Source organism: Phascolarctos cinereus, unplaced genomic scaffold (genome assembly GCF_003287225.1).
Source record: "Phascolarctos cinereus isolate Bilbo 61053 unplaced genomic scaffold, phaCin_HiC Scaffold_5;HRSCAF=322, whole genome shotgun sequence".
NCBI classification, from domain to species: domain Eukaryota; kingdom Metazoa; phylum Chordata; class Mammalia; order Diprotodontia; family Phascolarctidae; genus Phascolarctos; species Phascolarctos cinereus.
In genome coordinates this window covers 2,687,258-2,704,171 of record NW_027555958.1, presented here as the reverse complement: position 1 = coordinate 2,704,171, position 16,914 = coordinate 2,687,258, and the positions used below count along the sequence as shown (strand labels likewise).

The 16,914-nt window shown below is 55.4% G+C and overlaps 1 protein-coding gene across 9 annotated transcripts in view; it reads right to left on the bottom strand.

Annotated features, from left to right (window-relative positions):
• Positions 1-808: 808 nt before the first annotated feature.
• The window catches only part of DIP2A (disco interacting protein 2 homolog A), a 126,300-nt gene continuing 110,194 nt past the window's right edge, over positions 809-16,914 (bottom strand). For 6 of the 9 annotated variants that reach the window (XM_020973347.2, XM_020973348.2, XM_020973350.2 and 3 more), the window contains 10 exons: positions 15,763-15,872; positions 15,101-15,231; positions 14,822-14,990; positions 11,704-11,874; positions 9,999-10,060; positions 7,577-7,634; positions 5,829-5,903; positions 4,239-4,413; positions 3,447-3,570; positions 809-3,035 (listed from right to left, as the gene is read on the bottom strand). In XM_020973347.2, coding sequence (XP_020829006.1) covers positions 2,783-3,035; positions 3,447-3,570; positions 4,239-4,413; positions 5,829-5,903; positions 7,577-7,634; positions 9,999-10,060; positions 11,704-11,874; positions 14,822-14,990; positions 15,101-15,231; positions 15,763-15,872 — 1,328 coding nt within the window. In that variant the 3' untranslated portion in view covers positions 809-2,782. The other 3 variants (XR_013486761.1, XM_020973352.2, XM_078154597.1) reach the window with 3 other exon arrangements.

Sequence of the window (16,914 nt, the reverse complement as noted above, 5' to 3'; positions counted from 1 at the left end):
TATGGAAGGGCCATTGATGAGGGAGATAGAATCAGGCTTCTGGGCAGTTAAGATCACGTATCATAAATCTGCTGCGTACCCACAAAGGTTTTCTTCACCTTCATTCAGCCATGTGTGTGTAGATAGGCACTTCCTGTTCAACGCCATTTAAGGGAAAAACAAAAAGCCAAAAGCCACTTGGATTTTCTAACCTGTGACTCGAGTCACAGCCAGTCTTGCTTCTCTTCCCTCCGACAGCGCATCTTCGGATCTCTCAGGGCCAATGAGGATGATGTCCCTTCCACCAAGTCCACTCACGCATTGGCCGCCGTCCTGCCGCGGGCTCATTCCCTGGTCCCGTCCTGTTCTTCTGAAGGTCTTTGGCTGCTCCCTTCTGCCCTCTATTTCCTTAGTTCTCTAGGGGAAGTCTATCTCTTCCATTTTGGAAGATGCCTCGTTTAGTTTTATTTGAAGGGCATGTGAAGAGTGTGAGTAACAAGGGTGTTTAAAAGACAACGACCTTGTGATAACTTTATGAAATAAGCTTTGCAAATCTCAGTACTTGGTGTTTGGCAGTTTTGTGACAGACGTGGATGACTTCAGGGGTGTTGGGGTTCTATCCCCCGGTGCAGATTCTGGCCACTCCACGCCATCCAGGAACGATCTTCCCTGGACAACACACACCTGGATCTGGAGAGCTCGGGCTGTCACTGCCTTTATAAGCTCGGCACCAAGCCTATTCCAGGAAGCGGTGGCAGCAGGGTGCATATCTGATGGAGGTTATTCAGCTGCTGACATTACATATGACTAAAAAGACTAATTTCCAGAATAATTTTAAATGTTTTTAATGTGCTTTTGAAAATCTTACTTTACAAGGCAACTTGTCTTCCTGTCACCAATCTTTCGATACAAAAATCTTACAATGCTTTATTTGCTATAAAACTACCACATGAAAATTAGGGTTAGGCGGTTCTTCTCTCTCACCAGCCATCCCGTTATAAGGAACGTCCACTGGTCCATTCTAAGACCACTGGGCTTCAAATAATAAGTTATACAATTCTGTACATAATTACAATATGTCTAATTAGAGTTTTAATATGCATTTTTATCATACACCACAGTCAAACACCACAAGGGCAAACAGAACTGCTCTCTATGGAGTTACTTGTTGGCAAATAAGGGCAATCCTCTACAATCTGCCCGCCATGTCAGTGAGGCTCATTTGGTTTCCATATACTGAAGAACAGCCAGCTTTCTTAGGCACTGATTCAGGCAGATTAACCTTGCAGAGAAACCTGGCTCTCTTGGTGAGCACATGCATCAGACATACCCCCGTCCCCCAAAACTAACCACGTAGAACATACTTTTTTATTAGCATATAAAAATAATCTTTTTGTTAGAATCGTGCCTGTCTTCAAATACTTGGCGCCTCTGCTCTGATCCACCTTCACTGCAACAGTCTATCAGGCTAACATTCCAGCTGGAGAGTCAAAGTGGAGCATGACCCGACCACTCGTGCTTGGAGCAAACCCATGTCACAGGGGCATGACTACCACGTCAAAGCGTGTACAGCAGCAGCAGCAGCAGCAGCAGCAATAGATTCAACCTGCCTGGAAGGGGATGTGCGTGCACATGTATGTATGCATGTGTGCACGTGTGTGTGAGTGTGTGTGTGTGTGTGTGTGTATTTGAGTGAGACAAGACTTCCCAGAGCTGCCGCAGGCCTTTTCCAGGCATGTTCTCTGGTCCCACACTCCAGATCTTATCAGTCTGGAATGAAAACAAGCCATCTCACAAGATTCCTTTGTGTGGACGATAACTTTCCTCACAAACATTTTAGTGTCATAGGAACAAGCATGGGCATAAGCAGAAAGTACCGAAGGCTCCTCCATGTGAAACCTTTAGAAGCTGACTGCAATCCAGTCCAATATGGCACTATTATTGAGCATTAGTAACTCTGAAATGCAGAATTCATTTTTACAGGCCTGCAGGGTTTAACAGGATAACTGAGAAATGAGAGACTGGGCACTGGGGGAAGCGGAGTGACATGGGGGGGAGGGTGGGGATGGGGAGCAAGCCCTCAGGAGGGGGCAGCGGACCTGGGTCCTGCTTCTGGCTCTGTCGGTCACTGGCCCCTTCCCGGGCCTCAGTTTCCACACCTTTAAAATGAGGAGGTTGCACTGCTTTATTTCTATGGTCCCTTCCAGATTTAATGTGGTATGAGTGGACTTGTCTCCTGGACATGGGAGTAAACAGGTCAATCAAATAAACAAACCATAAAAAAGCAAGTATTGCATCTCCAATTTTTAAAACATGTGCAAAAACACTCAGAATACAGTAGAGAGCAAAGCCTGCATCTGCAAAGCCCCCGAGCCACGTGCCAACACCACTCTCAGCCCCTCCATGGGCACAACACAGCAGGATCCTGGGAGCAGAACCGACACCGTCCTGAGGGGGTGGAGCGCACCCCCTTCTGTTCTGGCCCCTGCCGCCGGCCCAGGGCCCCAGACGACTGACATCTGGACTGCTCTGGGGCCCTTGCCAGTCTGGAGCACATCTCAAAGAATTCCAGGGATCTCTCCCTCAAACTGGCTACTGACAACTGTTGGAATGGACAAAGGGGCAAAGATGACAGGCAAGGAAGCGTGGCTGGGAAACCGGAAGCAGCTGTGCATGTGATCCGCCCCGCCCTCGCCTCCCGACCCCACCAGGGGGCTTTGACTCTGAGCAGCGCACAGTATTATGCGGCACCATGCGGCAGCGGGGCTCAGAATCTCAGTGCTGGGGCGTCCGGGTCCTGCTGTCACATGTTGTAGGCCACATAAATAGGGTCCAGCTGGTCAGCCAGGAATCCGTCCCGCAGGTGCATGCGCTGCTTCTCGCCCCGAGAATTGATGGGGATGACACCGGGGTCCACAATGACCACCACGCCCACAATGAGGAAGTGCTCCTCGAGAACCACGTTGGTCACCAGTGCCACCAAGTCCAGGGCTTCCTGCTCGGGGCCTTCCAGCTCCACCACCACCACCAGCAGGTTGGTCCACGTAAACACAGCACTGGGGACAGGGAACACAGAGTCAGCAGCCAGGCACGTCTGCTCTGAAGTCACCCATTTTACAGGACATCAGGCAGACGCGCACTCCCTCAGCGAGGGGGCCAAGGCTCTCCAGCCCTGGCACTGTTTTCCTATGACGTCCCTCGGGACCCCCTTGGTTTAAAAACCAGCCAACAGGAGAGCCTGTAAAAGGCAAAACAAGCCCCAACTTGGGGAGGCCTGGACCGGGCACCAGGAGCTCTGCCCTCCAGGCTCTGACAGCCACAACCACGGAAGGGACCTTGGCCACGTCGAGGGCCCACAAAACGGCCCCCCGTAGGGGAGAGCTCTCAGTGGCTCAGGAGACACAGCCCGGCCCAGTGTCAGGGAGTTGGGCCCTCGGGGGCCAGTGGGGCTTGGGGCCCGCTCTTACCACTCAGCAATGCTCTTGTGGGCTCTGATTACAGAGGTCTCGATGTCGATCGGGTGGTACCTCATGCCTCTCAGTTCCAGGGTTTCATCCAGAGAGCCAACCACATACAGGGCATCGTGCCTCTCTGTGAACAACACCCTCCGTGTAAAGAAAACCCACGAAAAGCCACTCGGTGTGCACTCGGTCCTCGGACCCAGGCCCAAGATGAGCAGCTCAAGACAGGGAGTACGTCTCTCCAGTGGCCTGAAGGCTGCAGGGACGTGACTCTAGAACCGCCCTAGAAGTCAGGAAGCCGCTCTTTCTGCCTCTGTTTCCTGACCCCACGGGCAAACAACAGCCTAGGCCGGGTGGGGAACCTGCGGCCTCGAGGCCAACGTGGCCCTCTAGGTCCTCCAGGGAGGCCCTCTGACTGAATCCAGACTTCACAGAACAAACCCTCTTATTAAGGCTGAGGCCCTGAGCCCTCCTTCTGTCTCCACTCACTTGAGCAGGAAGAGGGGCTGTTTTCTTGGGTCTTTGCATCCCCCGGGCTGGGTAGACATGAGGTGCCTCATAAAGGCTCGAGGGCTGATTGATTAGAAGCCTTTCCATGAGGGAAGGGAAGCCAGATTTTCACAATGATGTGAATGGGGACTCCCAGGGCTGTGGAAGAAGCCAGTTCCTTCCCTGGGGCCCTGATCCACAAACACACGTTTATCTTCAAGGGCTGCCCCTTTCCGTCTGGCCCGACTGGACCCTATGGCTTTGCTCCCCAAAGCAAAGCGCTGGCCGCCAGCTGCCTCCCCGTCTTACCTCCACTGGCATCAGTGAGATCCGTTCTTCGGAGAAACCCCAGGTAGCCCGTCCTGGCCCAGATGGTCTGGGTGTCTCCAAAACTGAGCCGAGCACTGAAGTGGTCAGCGTGCAGAGACTCCTCGCCATAGATCGTGTAATAGCCTGTGGCGTTGTGTGGACTGCTCACCCAAATCTGGGGAAGGAAGCATCAGAATCAATGCCCCGTGGGCACAGGCCATGCAGCAGAATGGACTGAGGCAGCAGGCCAAGGGGACAAAAGAGGCCCAGTTCAGCTTCCATATGGGGTCTGGACAGCCCTGTCTCTCGCATCCCGTCGCTGGAGAGTTAGCAGGACAGGCCGGTGGTGGGGCTCAGGGTGGATGAACGGGTATGGCGGGCCTGATCCCAGCCCTGACCGCTGCAGCGCCCTTCAGTGTGACACTGCAGGAAGCTCTCTCCACACGCTCAGCGTCTGGACCAGCCATTCTCTGAGGCTAGCTTTGGGAAGCATGGCTGGCACTGTGGTCCCAGACGCTCCCCCCCCCCCCGAGAGACAAGGAAGCCCTGGCACACATTTTGCTCACTAACTTGCTATAAAAACACCTATCCTCAATTAGAGGCGATCCTCTGTCTAAATGTGGAAATTGGTGACAACACAAGCTTTTATTTCCCGAAATGACGGGTTCACTGTTCCCTACTAAGCACAGTCTCAGCTCTGGATCCTGATGTCCCGAGCATCCCATGACCTCAGCCAACCTCTCTGCCAGGCTCCCCTTGGCGCCAGCCAGGCCCAACACAGTCCTCTCAACACTCTTCCCTCCGCACCTGGGGCCCTGCCTTCTCCCTGGTCCTCAGAACACCCCTGCAGGGATCTAGATTCTTCTCTCCTCCCACTGGACCAGAAGCAGCTCCTAAGAGCAGAGCCTGTGTCCTGTCCTTCTCTGCACCTCCCAGACCTGGCACTGGGTCTGGCATAGAGTAGGACCTTCATAAACATCTGACGGATGGAACAAATGAGTCTTCCGAGTTAGCGTGTGGATTCAGCAGGGGTGGTGTGTGAGGAGGAACGTCCCATGGAGAGGTGGGATTTGGGGCTCTTACCTCCCTCCCTGGCCTCCTGCTAAGACTTCAGACCCAAGTCCGTGGCCTCCCATGAGGCAGTGCCAGCTAGGTAAATACAGGCCCTGCCACCAAAAGGCCACATGCCAGTGGCTTTACTCACCCTCCCCACCCACTCAGGGCTGCTCTCTGCTACCTCCTCCCCTGTGCCTCACCATGCCAGCACCAACCAGCCTTTTTCCTCCTCCTGCTGGGCTAAGTGGGACAATAGGAGCTAAAGGGCCACAGTGGGGGATGACAGCACCCGCAGGGAGGTCAGGAGGTCAGCCACAGACAGAGGAAGGGGGCCCGGCAGCAGGGGCAGAACCAGTCACCGTCTGTAAATGCTCTGCTCCTTTCTCCTTCACTCATGGCCTCCCTAGGAGCTGGTCTGGCTGGAGCTGAGGACATGGGGGACCACGACGCAATCCTAATGGTCAGCACCCCCATTCTCTCAGGAAGTCACCCTGACACTGGCCCAGCTCCCTGACCTCAAAGGTCGACGCTCACCTCGCCCAGGTGGGAGTCGCCAAGGGGGCCCTTTGTCTCTGTATGAGCGATGATGACTTTGACTCCGGGGAGAATCTGCAAGGAGAAAGAGGGCATCCTCTTTGGCAGAGGAAGGGCCCGAGGGCATGGGGTCCAGCCCTGGAGACCTGGGGATCTAGGACCCACCCCAAGGACATTAGGAAGAGAGAGAGGACGTGGTTGGAGGCAGAAGTGAGGGGAGGGCTCAGACGCAGTGACGCCTGGCTCTCCAGCCGCCAGGCTGTGGCCCGTCCTCCCTCACCCTCCTCCTGCTGCTGACGCGCCTCTTGCCTCTGCTCCCCCTGGCTTCTGAGACACCCTCTGTAGCACAGGGAGGCCAGGCTTATGGACATCTTCTTACAAAATGCTGTGAAAAGGCCACAACTGTTTCAAATCAATTCAATTGCCTTCTAGAAAGACTTCTCAGGTGTCCCTGGTTCTGACACTCTCTTCTGTGCTGTCAGCCCTCAAGGGCCAGCACCTAACACCAGACCTCGCACACAGCAGGTGCTTAATAAATGCTCACTGCACTGATTTGAGTTAGTGTGGCCCATGGCTGCAAGCCCCTGATCCACACTGACCTTTTTCATATTAATAGGCAGTGTGGGGCAGTGGAGGGAACCCTGGCCCTGGAGTCAGGAGTTCAAATCCTGTCTCCCTGAGCTCCCTGGTACTGCCTCCTGACTGTTACCCCTCCAGGCATCCTATACGTGGCTAGCAAAGACTGTTTCCTTCAGTCCACGGCTAACCACGCACCTCCCTGACCAGGACAGTCGCAGGGGCTCCTCCGGCCGCTGTTTGGCTCCAAAAGCCTTCCCAACCTGGCCCAGCCCACCTTTCCAGCCCCTCCTGCACTCCCAGATCTGGCCTTTGTCCAGGCCTGGAAGGGACTTCCCCTCTCCCACCTCTCAGAGTCCCCTCGACCTCTACGACACAGGGCAGACATGTATTCTGCAGGAACCCTTTCCTGGTTCTGCCCCAGCCCCCAACTTTGTATTTATTCACATTTATTCACTACCCACACACACACAGCCGTCTCCCTCCAGGAGATCAGCACCTGTGCCACTGTGTCCCTGGTGCCTAGCACAGTGTTTAAATTGCTGCAGAACGGGCCAAGTATGAGATACCAAGAAGGAAAGAAGGGGTCAGATGCCAAAGAAAGGAGGTAACATGGTGCTGATGGAATTCAGACAGAAAGGGGATGACCCGGACAGACCGGGTTGGGGACAGAACTAGGTGGAGGGATCAAGAGTCCAGGGGTGAGGGCCAGCGGTCAAGGTCCTGGCTGCCGGGGAGCTGCTGGGGCCTGCCATAGAAAGAGCCAAGGAGGGAGAAAAGAAACTTTTGGGGGGAATGTGAAATAACCCAATCCACTGTCAGAAGGATTCACTTGATAATCCCTTGTAATGAACTGAATTATTTGTCCACCCAATCAAAACCGCGACGCTTACTATACCCAGTGAGGCAACTCTGACCTTTCTTCAATTTCCTCGTCTATCTTACAGGTGCCAGACATGGCCACAGTGGGCTCTGCTCTGAGCAGGACAAGCAGGGCTGCCAAGGGGGAGGTGTGTCTGTCCCCCTGAGGTCTTTCCCTCATGCCCTCATCTGCCTTTCAGCTCGATCACAAAGGATGAGGAGGCCAGGTGTTCAGCCGGGGAGATGAAGGGTTCATCTAGGCCAACACCCCATGACGTTAGCCCAGGACCCAGGACTGGCCGTTCCATTACCTTTCCAGACTCCATCAATGGTAAACTGTGTGGAGAACCCCGTTCTACTAGTCGCACCCTAAAATGAAAAAGAGAGAAAACATTTTGCAAACATTTGGGCTCTGTATTCAAGCACCCTTGAAAATGCAGTAATCAAATAATCACAATGGAAGCATTCCATCCAAGGATTTCCATAGCTCTGCACACGGCAGGGCCCAGTCTGGACCCCAGGAGGTGCAGGGGGCTACTGAGGCACGTCTGCTTTTCACCAGCAGACACACCACTGAGCATCTCACCCTGGGCATCTCTCTGCTCTTTATTTTGAATCTGAATAACATTGGCTTCTTTCCCCAAAGTACACACTTTGGCTTTCTGTGTCCTGAAGGACCCTCTGTGCAGAAGCAGAAGGAAAGAGCTTTTTGGGACACAAAGAAGTCTCCAGATTCTGCTCGGGATGATGGAGTTGGGCCAAAATATGAAAAGCGCTGGAGGAAGAATGTTGCCCTTCCAAGGACCCCAGGTAGCCCTGACACAACCAATATTTTTTGGGTGAGGCCTCTGCCAAAGCATCCCAGCCCTGGATGGACCGATGGGCAACAAAGAGGTGCCTGATGGGTACAGGCATGTTCTCATTGATGACTCAGGCACAAAAAGTGGCAAAAATAAATCACCCCAGAAACAGCTGACCCCCCAAGGAGGGGAGCCAGTAATACAGCAAGGGGGACAGTGAGAAAGGGGCCCCTCCTACTTGTGTCCCCAGGGAGTTCCTATCTCCCTGACCGCTGGCCTCTACCCCAAGGCTCTTGATCCCTCTGCCTAGCTCTGTCCCCACTTTGGGTCTGTCGAGGTCATCCCCTTTGTGTGGGTTCCAGCAGGGAAGTCCCAAAGGTACAGAGAACATGCAGAGTGATAGGGGAATGGGGGCAGGAGGAGCCGGGGCCCAGGGAGCCTCAGGAAAGGCCAGGCCCTTGGGCTGAGCACTGGAGGGTTCAGGGGCGGTCAAATGGGGAGGTGCAGAGTTCAAAATCTCAGAGCCACTGGGTAGCAGCCAGGGGGCCAGAATAATGTGACTGTGAAAGGCGGAGAGCTGGTAGTGACGAGGTCAGGCCCATGCTTTAGGAATAGCAATCTGGCCATTTGAGGGACTGGGGGGTCATGGATTAGATGGGGAGAGACTGGACACTGGAAAGCTGCTGCTATCACCCAGGTCAGTCAGTTGGTCAGCTAGCACTGATTAAGAGCCTGCTGTGTGCCAGGCCCTGGGCTAAGCATGTGGACAGAAAGCAAAGGCCAGCCTGTGCCTCCAGAGCTCCTAGTCTGGGGAGGGAGGGAGGTAGAGACAGGCCAGGTCAGGGTCATAACTGAGCGGAAGGCACGAGCCGGGAGGAGGAGCCGAGAAGGCTCTCACTCTCAGAGAGCAGGAGCCTCGCTGGGATGGAACCAGATGGCTGTGGGGTAATGGCAGAGAAGGAAGGGATGGGGAAGTCACTACAGAGTTTTCAAGATTTTGCAGCCAGCTGAGCATGGAGAGAGGATGAGAGGCAATGGATGCGAAGTCTCAGAGGGCTCCCTGGTAGTTAACAGGCACAGCTGAAGTCCAGAGGCAGGGTGCTGGGCAGGTGCTGTGCAGCAAGTCGGGCAGGGATGGGCGTCAGGGTGGCAGATACAGAATCTGCCGCGGACATGCGAGTGTAAGTTGTCTCTGGCACACCCAAGCAGAGCTGTCGGCCCACACTGGCAGCCGCAGATGCAGATGCGGGGCCCAGGACAGAGACGAGGGTGAGATTTGGGAGGTGCCCACATCATGGTCATGACTCAGTCTGTGGGAGCTAATGGGATGACTGAGAGAGAACAGAGTCCAGGGCAGCTCCTGGGGCTCCCTGGACCTCCCACGGGGCGCAGATGAGGCTTCTGCTAACCGGACTGAGGACGAGCAGGCAGCAAGAGAGTGTCATGAAAACCAAAGCCCAGTTCTCTGCCCTCAGCTGCTCAATGTCCCTGTGACACAGCCATGGGGAGCTTCGACCTACGCACTGCCATGGAAGAAACCCCTGCCTGAGCCCCTGGCCCACGACACCACCCATGAACGCACAGAAGCCTGCAAACTCCCGCTGGAGAGGGGACAGAGTCCTGGGCTGGGAGCTAAGAGCACCTGGGGTTCTGTGCCCACGTGGCCACTGCGTTAGGGTCCTCTGCGGATGGAGGGGCAGACTCAGCCTGCAGTGCCTCATGGACCTCTCTCTGTGTTTATGTAAAAGAATTTAGAGCTTTGCCAATGTTTACCCACCACGCCCAGGGACGCAGCTTCCAGTTTGTGGACACAGCATATGGAAAGGTTGTTACCCATAACAGGCTGCTGACAGACATCATCCAGGAAACTTTTCCATCACATCCTCACATACTTTGTACCCATGTGGCCCAAAGGGAAGGAGGAGGGACCTACCTGTCATGGCGCAAGGCCCGCATGTCGACGTATACCGTGGTGGGGTCGGGGCCGGCGGTGCCCTGGCGGGAAAGGAAAGAGAACGCTCAGGAACCGAGGCTCCCAACAAGCTGTACTTTTATTCAGCTAACAAGACCATCTACAATTATGCTGCTGGATGTGCAGAAGGGAGCGGCTGCTTCAGGCCAGCCCACAGGGCCCGGCCCCGGGCAGCTTCAAGGCCTGCGAGCTTCCTCTTCTCTAGATGGGCCGACAAGAGCCAAAACACCCTAGGTGGCAATGAAGGGACTGGCACCCGAGACCCGGGAATGGGCCGATGGAATTTCCAGACTCTGCCCTATCCTCTAAACTAATCCTATAAAGGACGATAATGAGGTTTCCTCAGAGAATTTGCAAAATGAAGCATCAGTGTTCTTTTTCTACTTTTCTTCAACATTTCAGGCTAAGAATGCATTCTGAGACAGGAGTCCACTCCAGCAGCCTCCCCCACCCCTCATTCCCACATAACACGAGGATTTAACGAATCTGGAACACAAGGACAACTCCCCCTCCCGACACAACAGCAGCTTCTCCCCAGCAGCTGCTGCAAGGAGTCGTCAGAGCAGGTGACCAAAGGGGCCACGGCCTGAGCTGGGTGCCTACGAGGACGGGGTGGGAAGACTGCAGCACATGCACACATGCCACCATACCTGCTCAGCCAGCTTTCCCAGCCTGTTGGGCTGACAGAGGGGCCCCAAGCAGAAGGAGCAGAGGTCAGCAAAGGGAGAGGGACAGAGGAGAAACAGCCAAAAGGAAGAGACAGAAAGGTGACAAGGAACAGGAGACACACGGTCAGAACAAAACCCATCATTGCGTCTTGAAGAAAAGAAAGGGATGTTCCGTTATGATGGTTCTGAAAGCATGGGGCAGCCCCCGTCAACTCCCAGGACAACCAGCCGAGACAAAAACAGGAGGTGGGGACGAAGGCCGGCGGCTGGCTTGTTTGTGGCCACCTTAAAGAAATGGGGGAGGGGACACAGACTTGGAAAGACCTCCCATAGTGGCACTGCGTCCACGGCCTCCTCCCAGCGACCGTCCACTTTCTTTGCTCATCAGCTGTCTGAAAAGCGCGTGTGCCTTTTACTCACAAGACTGAGTGGCAGGTTCTAAGCAGCCTGGGCCACGTCACAGGCCGATATCCAGAACCCCATTAAGTCAACAGAAAAGGGGCTTCAGACACAGTTTCTGTTCAAGGGAGTCTTGGCAAGCTGCTGACATAAATGCCATCCAAACGACTGGGGTTCATAAATTAGGGATTCACACAATATTTAAAAGCAGAAGGGAAGGAAGAAGACTGAGGGAGTGGAATGAGGATAAGGCCTTGAAGACCAAGTTAACTTGCGAACTGGATGAGAAAAGGGTGTATCCACTGCTCAGGAGTTATTCTGCTACGCTAACATTTCATCTTCCGTTGTAACTAAGGAATCATGGAATGCTCATGGCAGAAGGGATCCTCATGCCCTTTAGCGCACCCCAACACCATCCTCCCATTTTACAGAGAAGCCTGGGGCCTGGCAAGGCTAGCAGCCAGTTGATCACATGGCTAGTGGGTATCACAGCTAGGGAAAGGGCCTGGAGAGGCTTCAGACTCTCAGTCAGGGCCATTTACCTGGGATCCCGGTGCCCACCTGAGTGTTTCTGGGCCCAGGGCAGGAGCTCATCTCACCTGTAAGCAAATGGCTACATTCACTCTGCATCCGAATGTGGTGCTCACGGCCCGGGCAGAGAGACCCAGGTCTTTGAAGAGCTTGGAGAAGGACTGTGTTAATGCGATCCGTGGTCTCTCTTCTGCAACCACCATACACGTGCGCACGCAGGACAGGTTCACACTTTTTGCCTGTTGGGGAATGGGCAAGCGGGCAGGGTGAGGAATCCTCCAACATGGCCATGACTTAGGCTCTAGGGCCTGGGTCAAGGAGAGAACCTGAGGGACCATTCCCCCCCAGGCACCCAGGCAGCTTGGCCAAGACACGTCTGTGCTCCCTTGAGGGCAGGCACAATGTCCTGGCAGTCCTGAAAACACAACCACCAGCACCTAACAGTGCACTTCAATCTGTAATAGCACACAATTTAAGAGAGATAAGCCACAAAGGACATTTTCTCTGATAGAAATAGCTTGTCACCACCCTTAACAAAACTCAGAAACGTCAATGTAGGTGGAAAAGTCCATAATACCACGGTGCTTGCAGTGACCAGTGAGTCCGCTGTGCGGGGCATCCTCGCCGCTGACGCAGGTCACAGCTGCTCTGTGCTCCAGCCTGGCCTCTTAGCTCTTCGACTACTGGGGGTGTCAATGTCCTCGTGGGCCGTTCATGTCTTCACTCACACTCCCTGCCCGACAGTCTGCCCGCCTCCCATGCTGGGGGGGAATGGAGCCAAGATGGTGGAGTGAAAGCAGTGACTTGCTTGAGCTCTCCCCCAAATCCTTCCAAATACCCATAAAAAAATGGCTCTAAGCAAATACTAAAGCAGCAGAACCCACAAAAAGACAGAGTAAAACAAATTTCCAGCCCAAGACAGCCTGGATGGTTGATCAGAAAGGCATATCATGCCGGGTGGGGAGAGGAACGCGGTTCAGTGTGGGCGTGCAGGCCACAGTGAACCTGGAGCAGGCCTCAGAGGACTGAATCGCAGGCAGCTGTGGTGGTTTCCAGACTCCTCAATCCACAAACGCCAAAGACAACTTAGGTCAGTGGGAAAAGTCTGTTTCTGCAGTGCTGAGAGAGGAGCTAGGTCAGAGCCAGTGCCAGAGCAAAGAGCAGGAGGTGCGGGGGCAGTGGCTGTGTCCTGAGCTTCCGGCCCACAGACTGAGGGGGAATCCAGTGGCTGATCAGAGGGGGGACTGCAGGGATCTCTTTCCCAGTGCTGAGGCAGGAATCTCTCGCTTTGCCTGTGCTTGGATCTGGGTCACAGTTCTGGGCGGCAGTCCTGGGGTGAGGAGGAGTGCTGGCATGATGGAGCTTGTAGTGGTTGTGCAGAGGAAACCCTCCTCACAGTTCCAGGACAGAGAAGAGTGCTTGTGGCCGGTCACTCAAAGACCAGAGCACAGGCCAGGAAAAGAGTAAACACCTCGCCCCTTATCATACCATCTTGGAAGAACTGAAAATTTACAGGTCCCTAGAATTATCTCTGAAAACAGCTGCACAAACCCCTGAAACTTGGGACAGTGCATTCTCCACAACTGGCTGGGATCATGAGCAAGCTGCGCAAAAAGAGCCAGACTGTATTATCTTACTTTGGAGAGGACGCTCTGGGCCGCTTCCTGAACGGTCATCCTTCCTTCCAACTGCTCAGTCTGGCAGCCACCCAGAGGGAGGAGAGCGAGGCTCGGGCCTGCAGAACCTGCACACTACAGTCCCACTCCACCCCTCCCCAGCTGAACTTCAGGCTTGTCCAGAATGGGATTCCTTCTTCTGTTTGCGCTCTGCATGAGGCTGACCATAACCTCAAAACAGCCGTCCCTTTGCCTGGGTCCGCTGGATAAGTGTGGGGTTTAGTCCCAATGGCACAAGAGTCCTTCCAAACCGTGACCGCAGTCCTCGCGTCTCGCTCCCGCCGTGTCTCCTGTTCTCTGGGCTAAGTGCATCCTTTCCCGCCAACAGCCCGGCTGGGCCTGGGGCCCGGCTCCCTCAGTATGGCGGTGCGTGCTCCAGCCTGACGATGTCCTTCCAGAAGACATGGCCTCCAGCACCGATGCGCTGATTCCAAGGGTGAGATGCAGCTACTCTGGGTCAGTGACGCATAGAGCACACCAGTCTTCTCACAGCCAGAGCTGCCTGGGGCGGCCCCCGGGACACCCAAGGCTTGGTGACACGGTCTACTGTCCAGCCTGCGTTTGCACCCTGCTCTTGTGAAGTCTGGGTCTTAGCAAGGCGCAGAACTTGAGGTGGACCTGCCCAAGTTCATCCTTCTCTGCTGGGAAGATGGACTGCGTTCTTGGGCCCTGCCCACTTTCTGTGTCTGTTGATCTGACAAGCATGCTACCTGGTGAGGCGGGGGCTGGCTGACACCTCTCACGTGTCCCCAGCACTCAGAAGGTGCTTCATCACCGTGTGCTGACTCTCTCTGACTCTGGGGCTGCATCCCTTCTTGCATCACATCACTTACATAAAGTGGAAACTGAGGAAAGTGATGGCAGGCCCCGGGTGGTTGATGCTTTTCCACCAGCTGACCGTATAGATGGTGCTTCCCCATCGCTGACACACGAGGCTCTCCCAGCAGAGGGTGATAGCGCCGAGCAGCCGAGACCATGCCGGACCCTCACGTGTGAGGGTGTGATGGCGCAGCAAGGGCCTCGGCCCACTGGCCCACCGATGATGCAGAGGGGCCAGGGACACGAGGGGCAAACAGGGCTGTGGCAGAGCTGCAGGAAATGCCAGAGCAGAGGTGTCTAGACCTCCCGGGAGGGAATGAAGCTACCCTTTTCTCATCTCCTCGTGAGCGCTAGCGAAGGGGCACAGACCAAGAACTGATGAATCCCAATCCATCCATGTGGAACCATCCAGGGCTGACCTTCAGCTCCAGTAGCCATTCAGGAGAGGCAGGGTGGGTCTCAGAGGCATCCCGGGGTGGAGAGGAAGTGGAAGGCGTTCTCGGTGGACCAGAAGGGAATGGCCCTCTGGGTCTGCTGGGGGTGAGGAGCAGAAAAAGCACTCCTCTGGCATTTTAGCCAAAGGTGGACAGAGGGAGGGAAGAGCCCACGCAGGCCCAGGGGAGGGAGGGAGGGAGCCGCAGTCCCAGCCCCCTGGCCTTAAGGTGCCCCCTCCCGGCCGTGGGTCACTCACCCTGAGAAGATCTGTTTGTGTCCCCAGCCCTTTGGTGCACATCTCCATGACGGAGTAAGAGCAGAAGGTGACACGGACTCGATACTGGCTCACGGCCGACAGCCACAAGGACACGTTGTTTTCAAGTTCGAGTGGAGGGACCAGGAGGGACTGGTGTCCTGAATAGACACTGAGGGAAACAAGGCAGGGAGCACGGTCGGTCGAGTGCCAGACCGGGCCCTGCCCTCCCTCCCTTCCCGGCCCTCCATGGCGGGAAGCCTGGGGGTGGGACCTGCGCACCTGCACAAGCACCAGAGGGCGAAGCCCAGGCCGCAGTAGGGATCCAGGCAGACAGCGATCTGCCGGGACGGGTACAATTCACACTGAAGCTTGATCGACCGGCATAAGGCACTTGTGGCTGCGTGAGACATCTGAAAGAGGGGGACAAAGTGGGGTCTCTGGATAGGGATCCTGCTCCCCGCCTCCTGCCACCCCGCCCTGGCATGCCAGGGCGACCCGCCCCACTCAGGGTGGCCTGGAAGGATCAGCTGCAGAAGAAGAGTCCTAAGGCCTAGGGGGGAGGAAGGGCAAACAGGGCACCCAGAGGCACAGGGCTGCTGTGACCAGCCTCTTCCTTGGTTTTGTTCTGGCCCACAGAACTGTCATTTGTCGTTATAATACTACTAAACAGTTCTTAAAATAATAACACAGGTGTGCTGGGGGTGCAAGGGCAGACTTCTGAGTCCATTCATAAAGGGAGCACCCTCCCTAAGGCAGACAGCAAGCACAGCTTTGCAGGGCTCACGGGTCCTTTAGAGGCAGAGGGGCTCCACAGGGCCTGCCCAGGGCCACCCAGCTAGAAGGCTTCAGAGGCAGGTAAGACTCGTATTCGGGTCGTCCCGCCTCTCAGCCACTGTCACCCTCCAAGGATGAAACCAAGAGTGGCAGCACCAGAGGCCTACCTTGACTCCTGCTAATATGCCCGTGGTGGAAACGCTGAAGTCTAAGTAAGCCAGCATGTCGGGGGAGGGAGGCCGAAAAACACTCGCTACCCTCTTCTTTGGGAGGTCATCTGTTACAGGAGAAAAGGTGGCCCCCTAAGTGGCGAAGCAGGGAGTGGGCATGGCTGATGGCCTCACGATCAGCCACGGACAGGCCACCAGGGTCCCAGGAAGGGGCCGTTCAGGCTCCCAGGAAGACTCCAGGTGGGCGGGTCCCCCTCAGCAGGACCAGGGAGCAGCCGGGCCGGCAAGGGGCAGAGCCATACAAAGGACAAGGCGTTCTTGAGGGACAGGAAGGAAGAACGTTGCAAAGGTATCTGCTCAGAATTCCCTTGGGTCCTGGCCTGGGGGAAGCCCGGGGCATTTAGGGTTTTCCCTCCTCCATGCTGAGTGATCTAGTTCAGGTGGGAAGGGGCAGTCACCAGCTCCGACTCATTAAACCAATGGGGATGGGGCAGCTAGGTGGCGCAGTGGACAGAGCACCAGCCCTGGATTCAGGAGGACCTGAGTTCAAACCTGCCCTCAGATACATAACACTTACTAGCTGTGTGACCCTGGGCAGGTCACTTAACTCTGACTGCCTTGCCAAAACAAATGAATAAATAAACCAATGGGGACCCCAACCAGACTGCCTTGGTAGTGGTTCCAGGGCCTGGCCCTGATGGATGAGCAAGAGGGGACAGTGAGGACCCTGGAGGGATGGGCCACTGCTGTGCTCACAGTAAGTCAGTGGTACCACCCACGCATCCTACAGGTTGGGAGGTCCCCGCCCATGATGACACAGTACAATGTGGCAGAAGCCCCACTGAACCCCTGGCAGATCCTGTCATTCCTAACCCGCTACCCCCCGCTCCTTCTGTACAAGGGCTTGGAGTTTACCAGCAGGGGTCCTTCCTGGGCAGGCCTCCTTGGATCTACCAAGGATAGTCCTTTGGTGAAGTGGCTCATGGAACCCATCAAAGAGGGCTCCACTCACCGAGGCTGCTCAGCCTGGTGGCATCTGGCCCAGCAAAGGTGCCAGACTGGCCTTCTGACCACGTGCTGGCCACATGGCCACACCCCTCCATAACTGCCCCACTTCCCCAACGTGCTCCCTCACAGCCGTTCACCTCC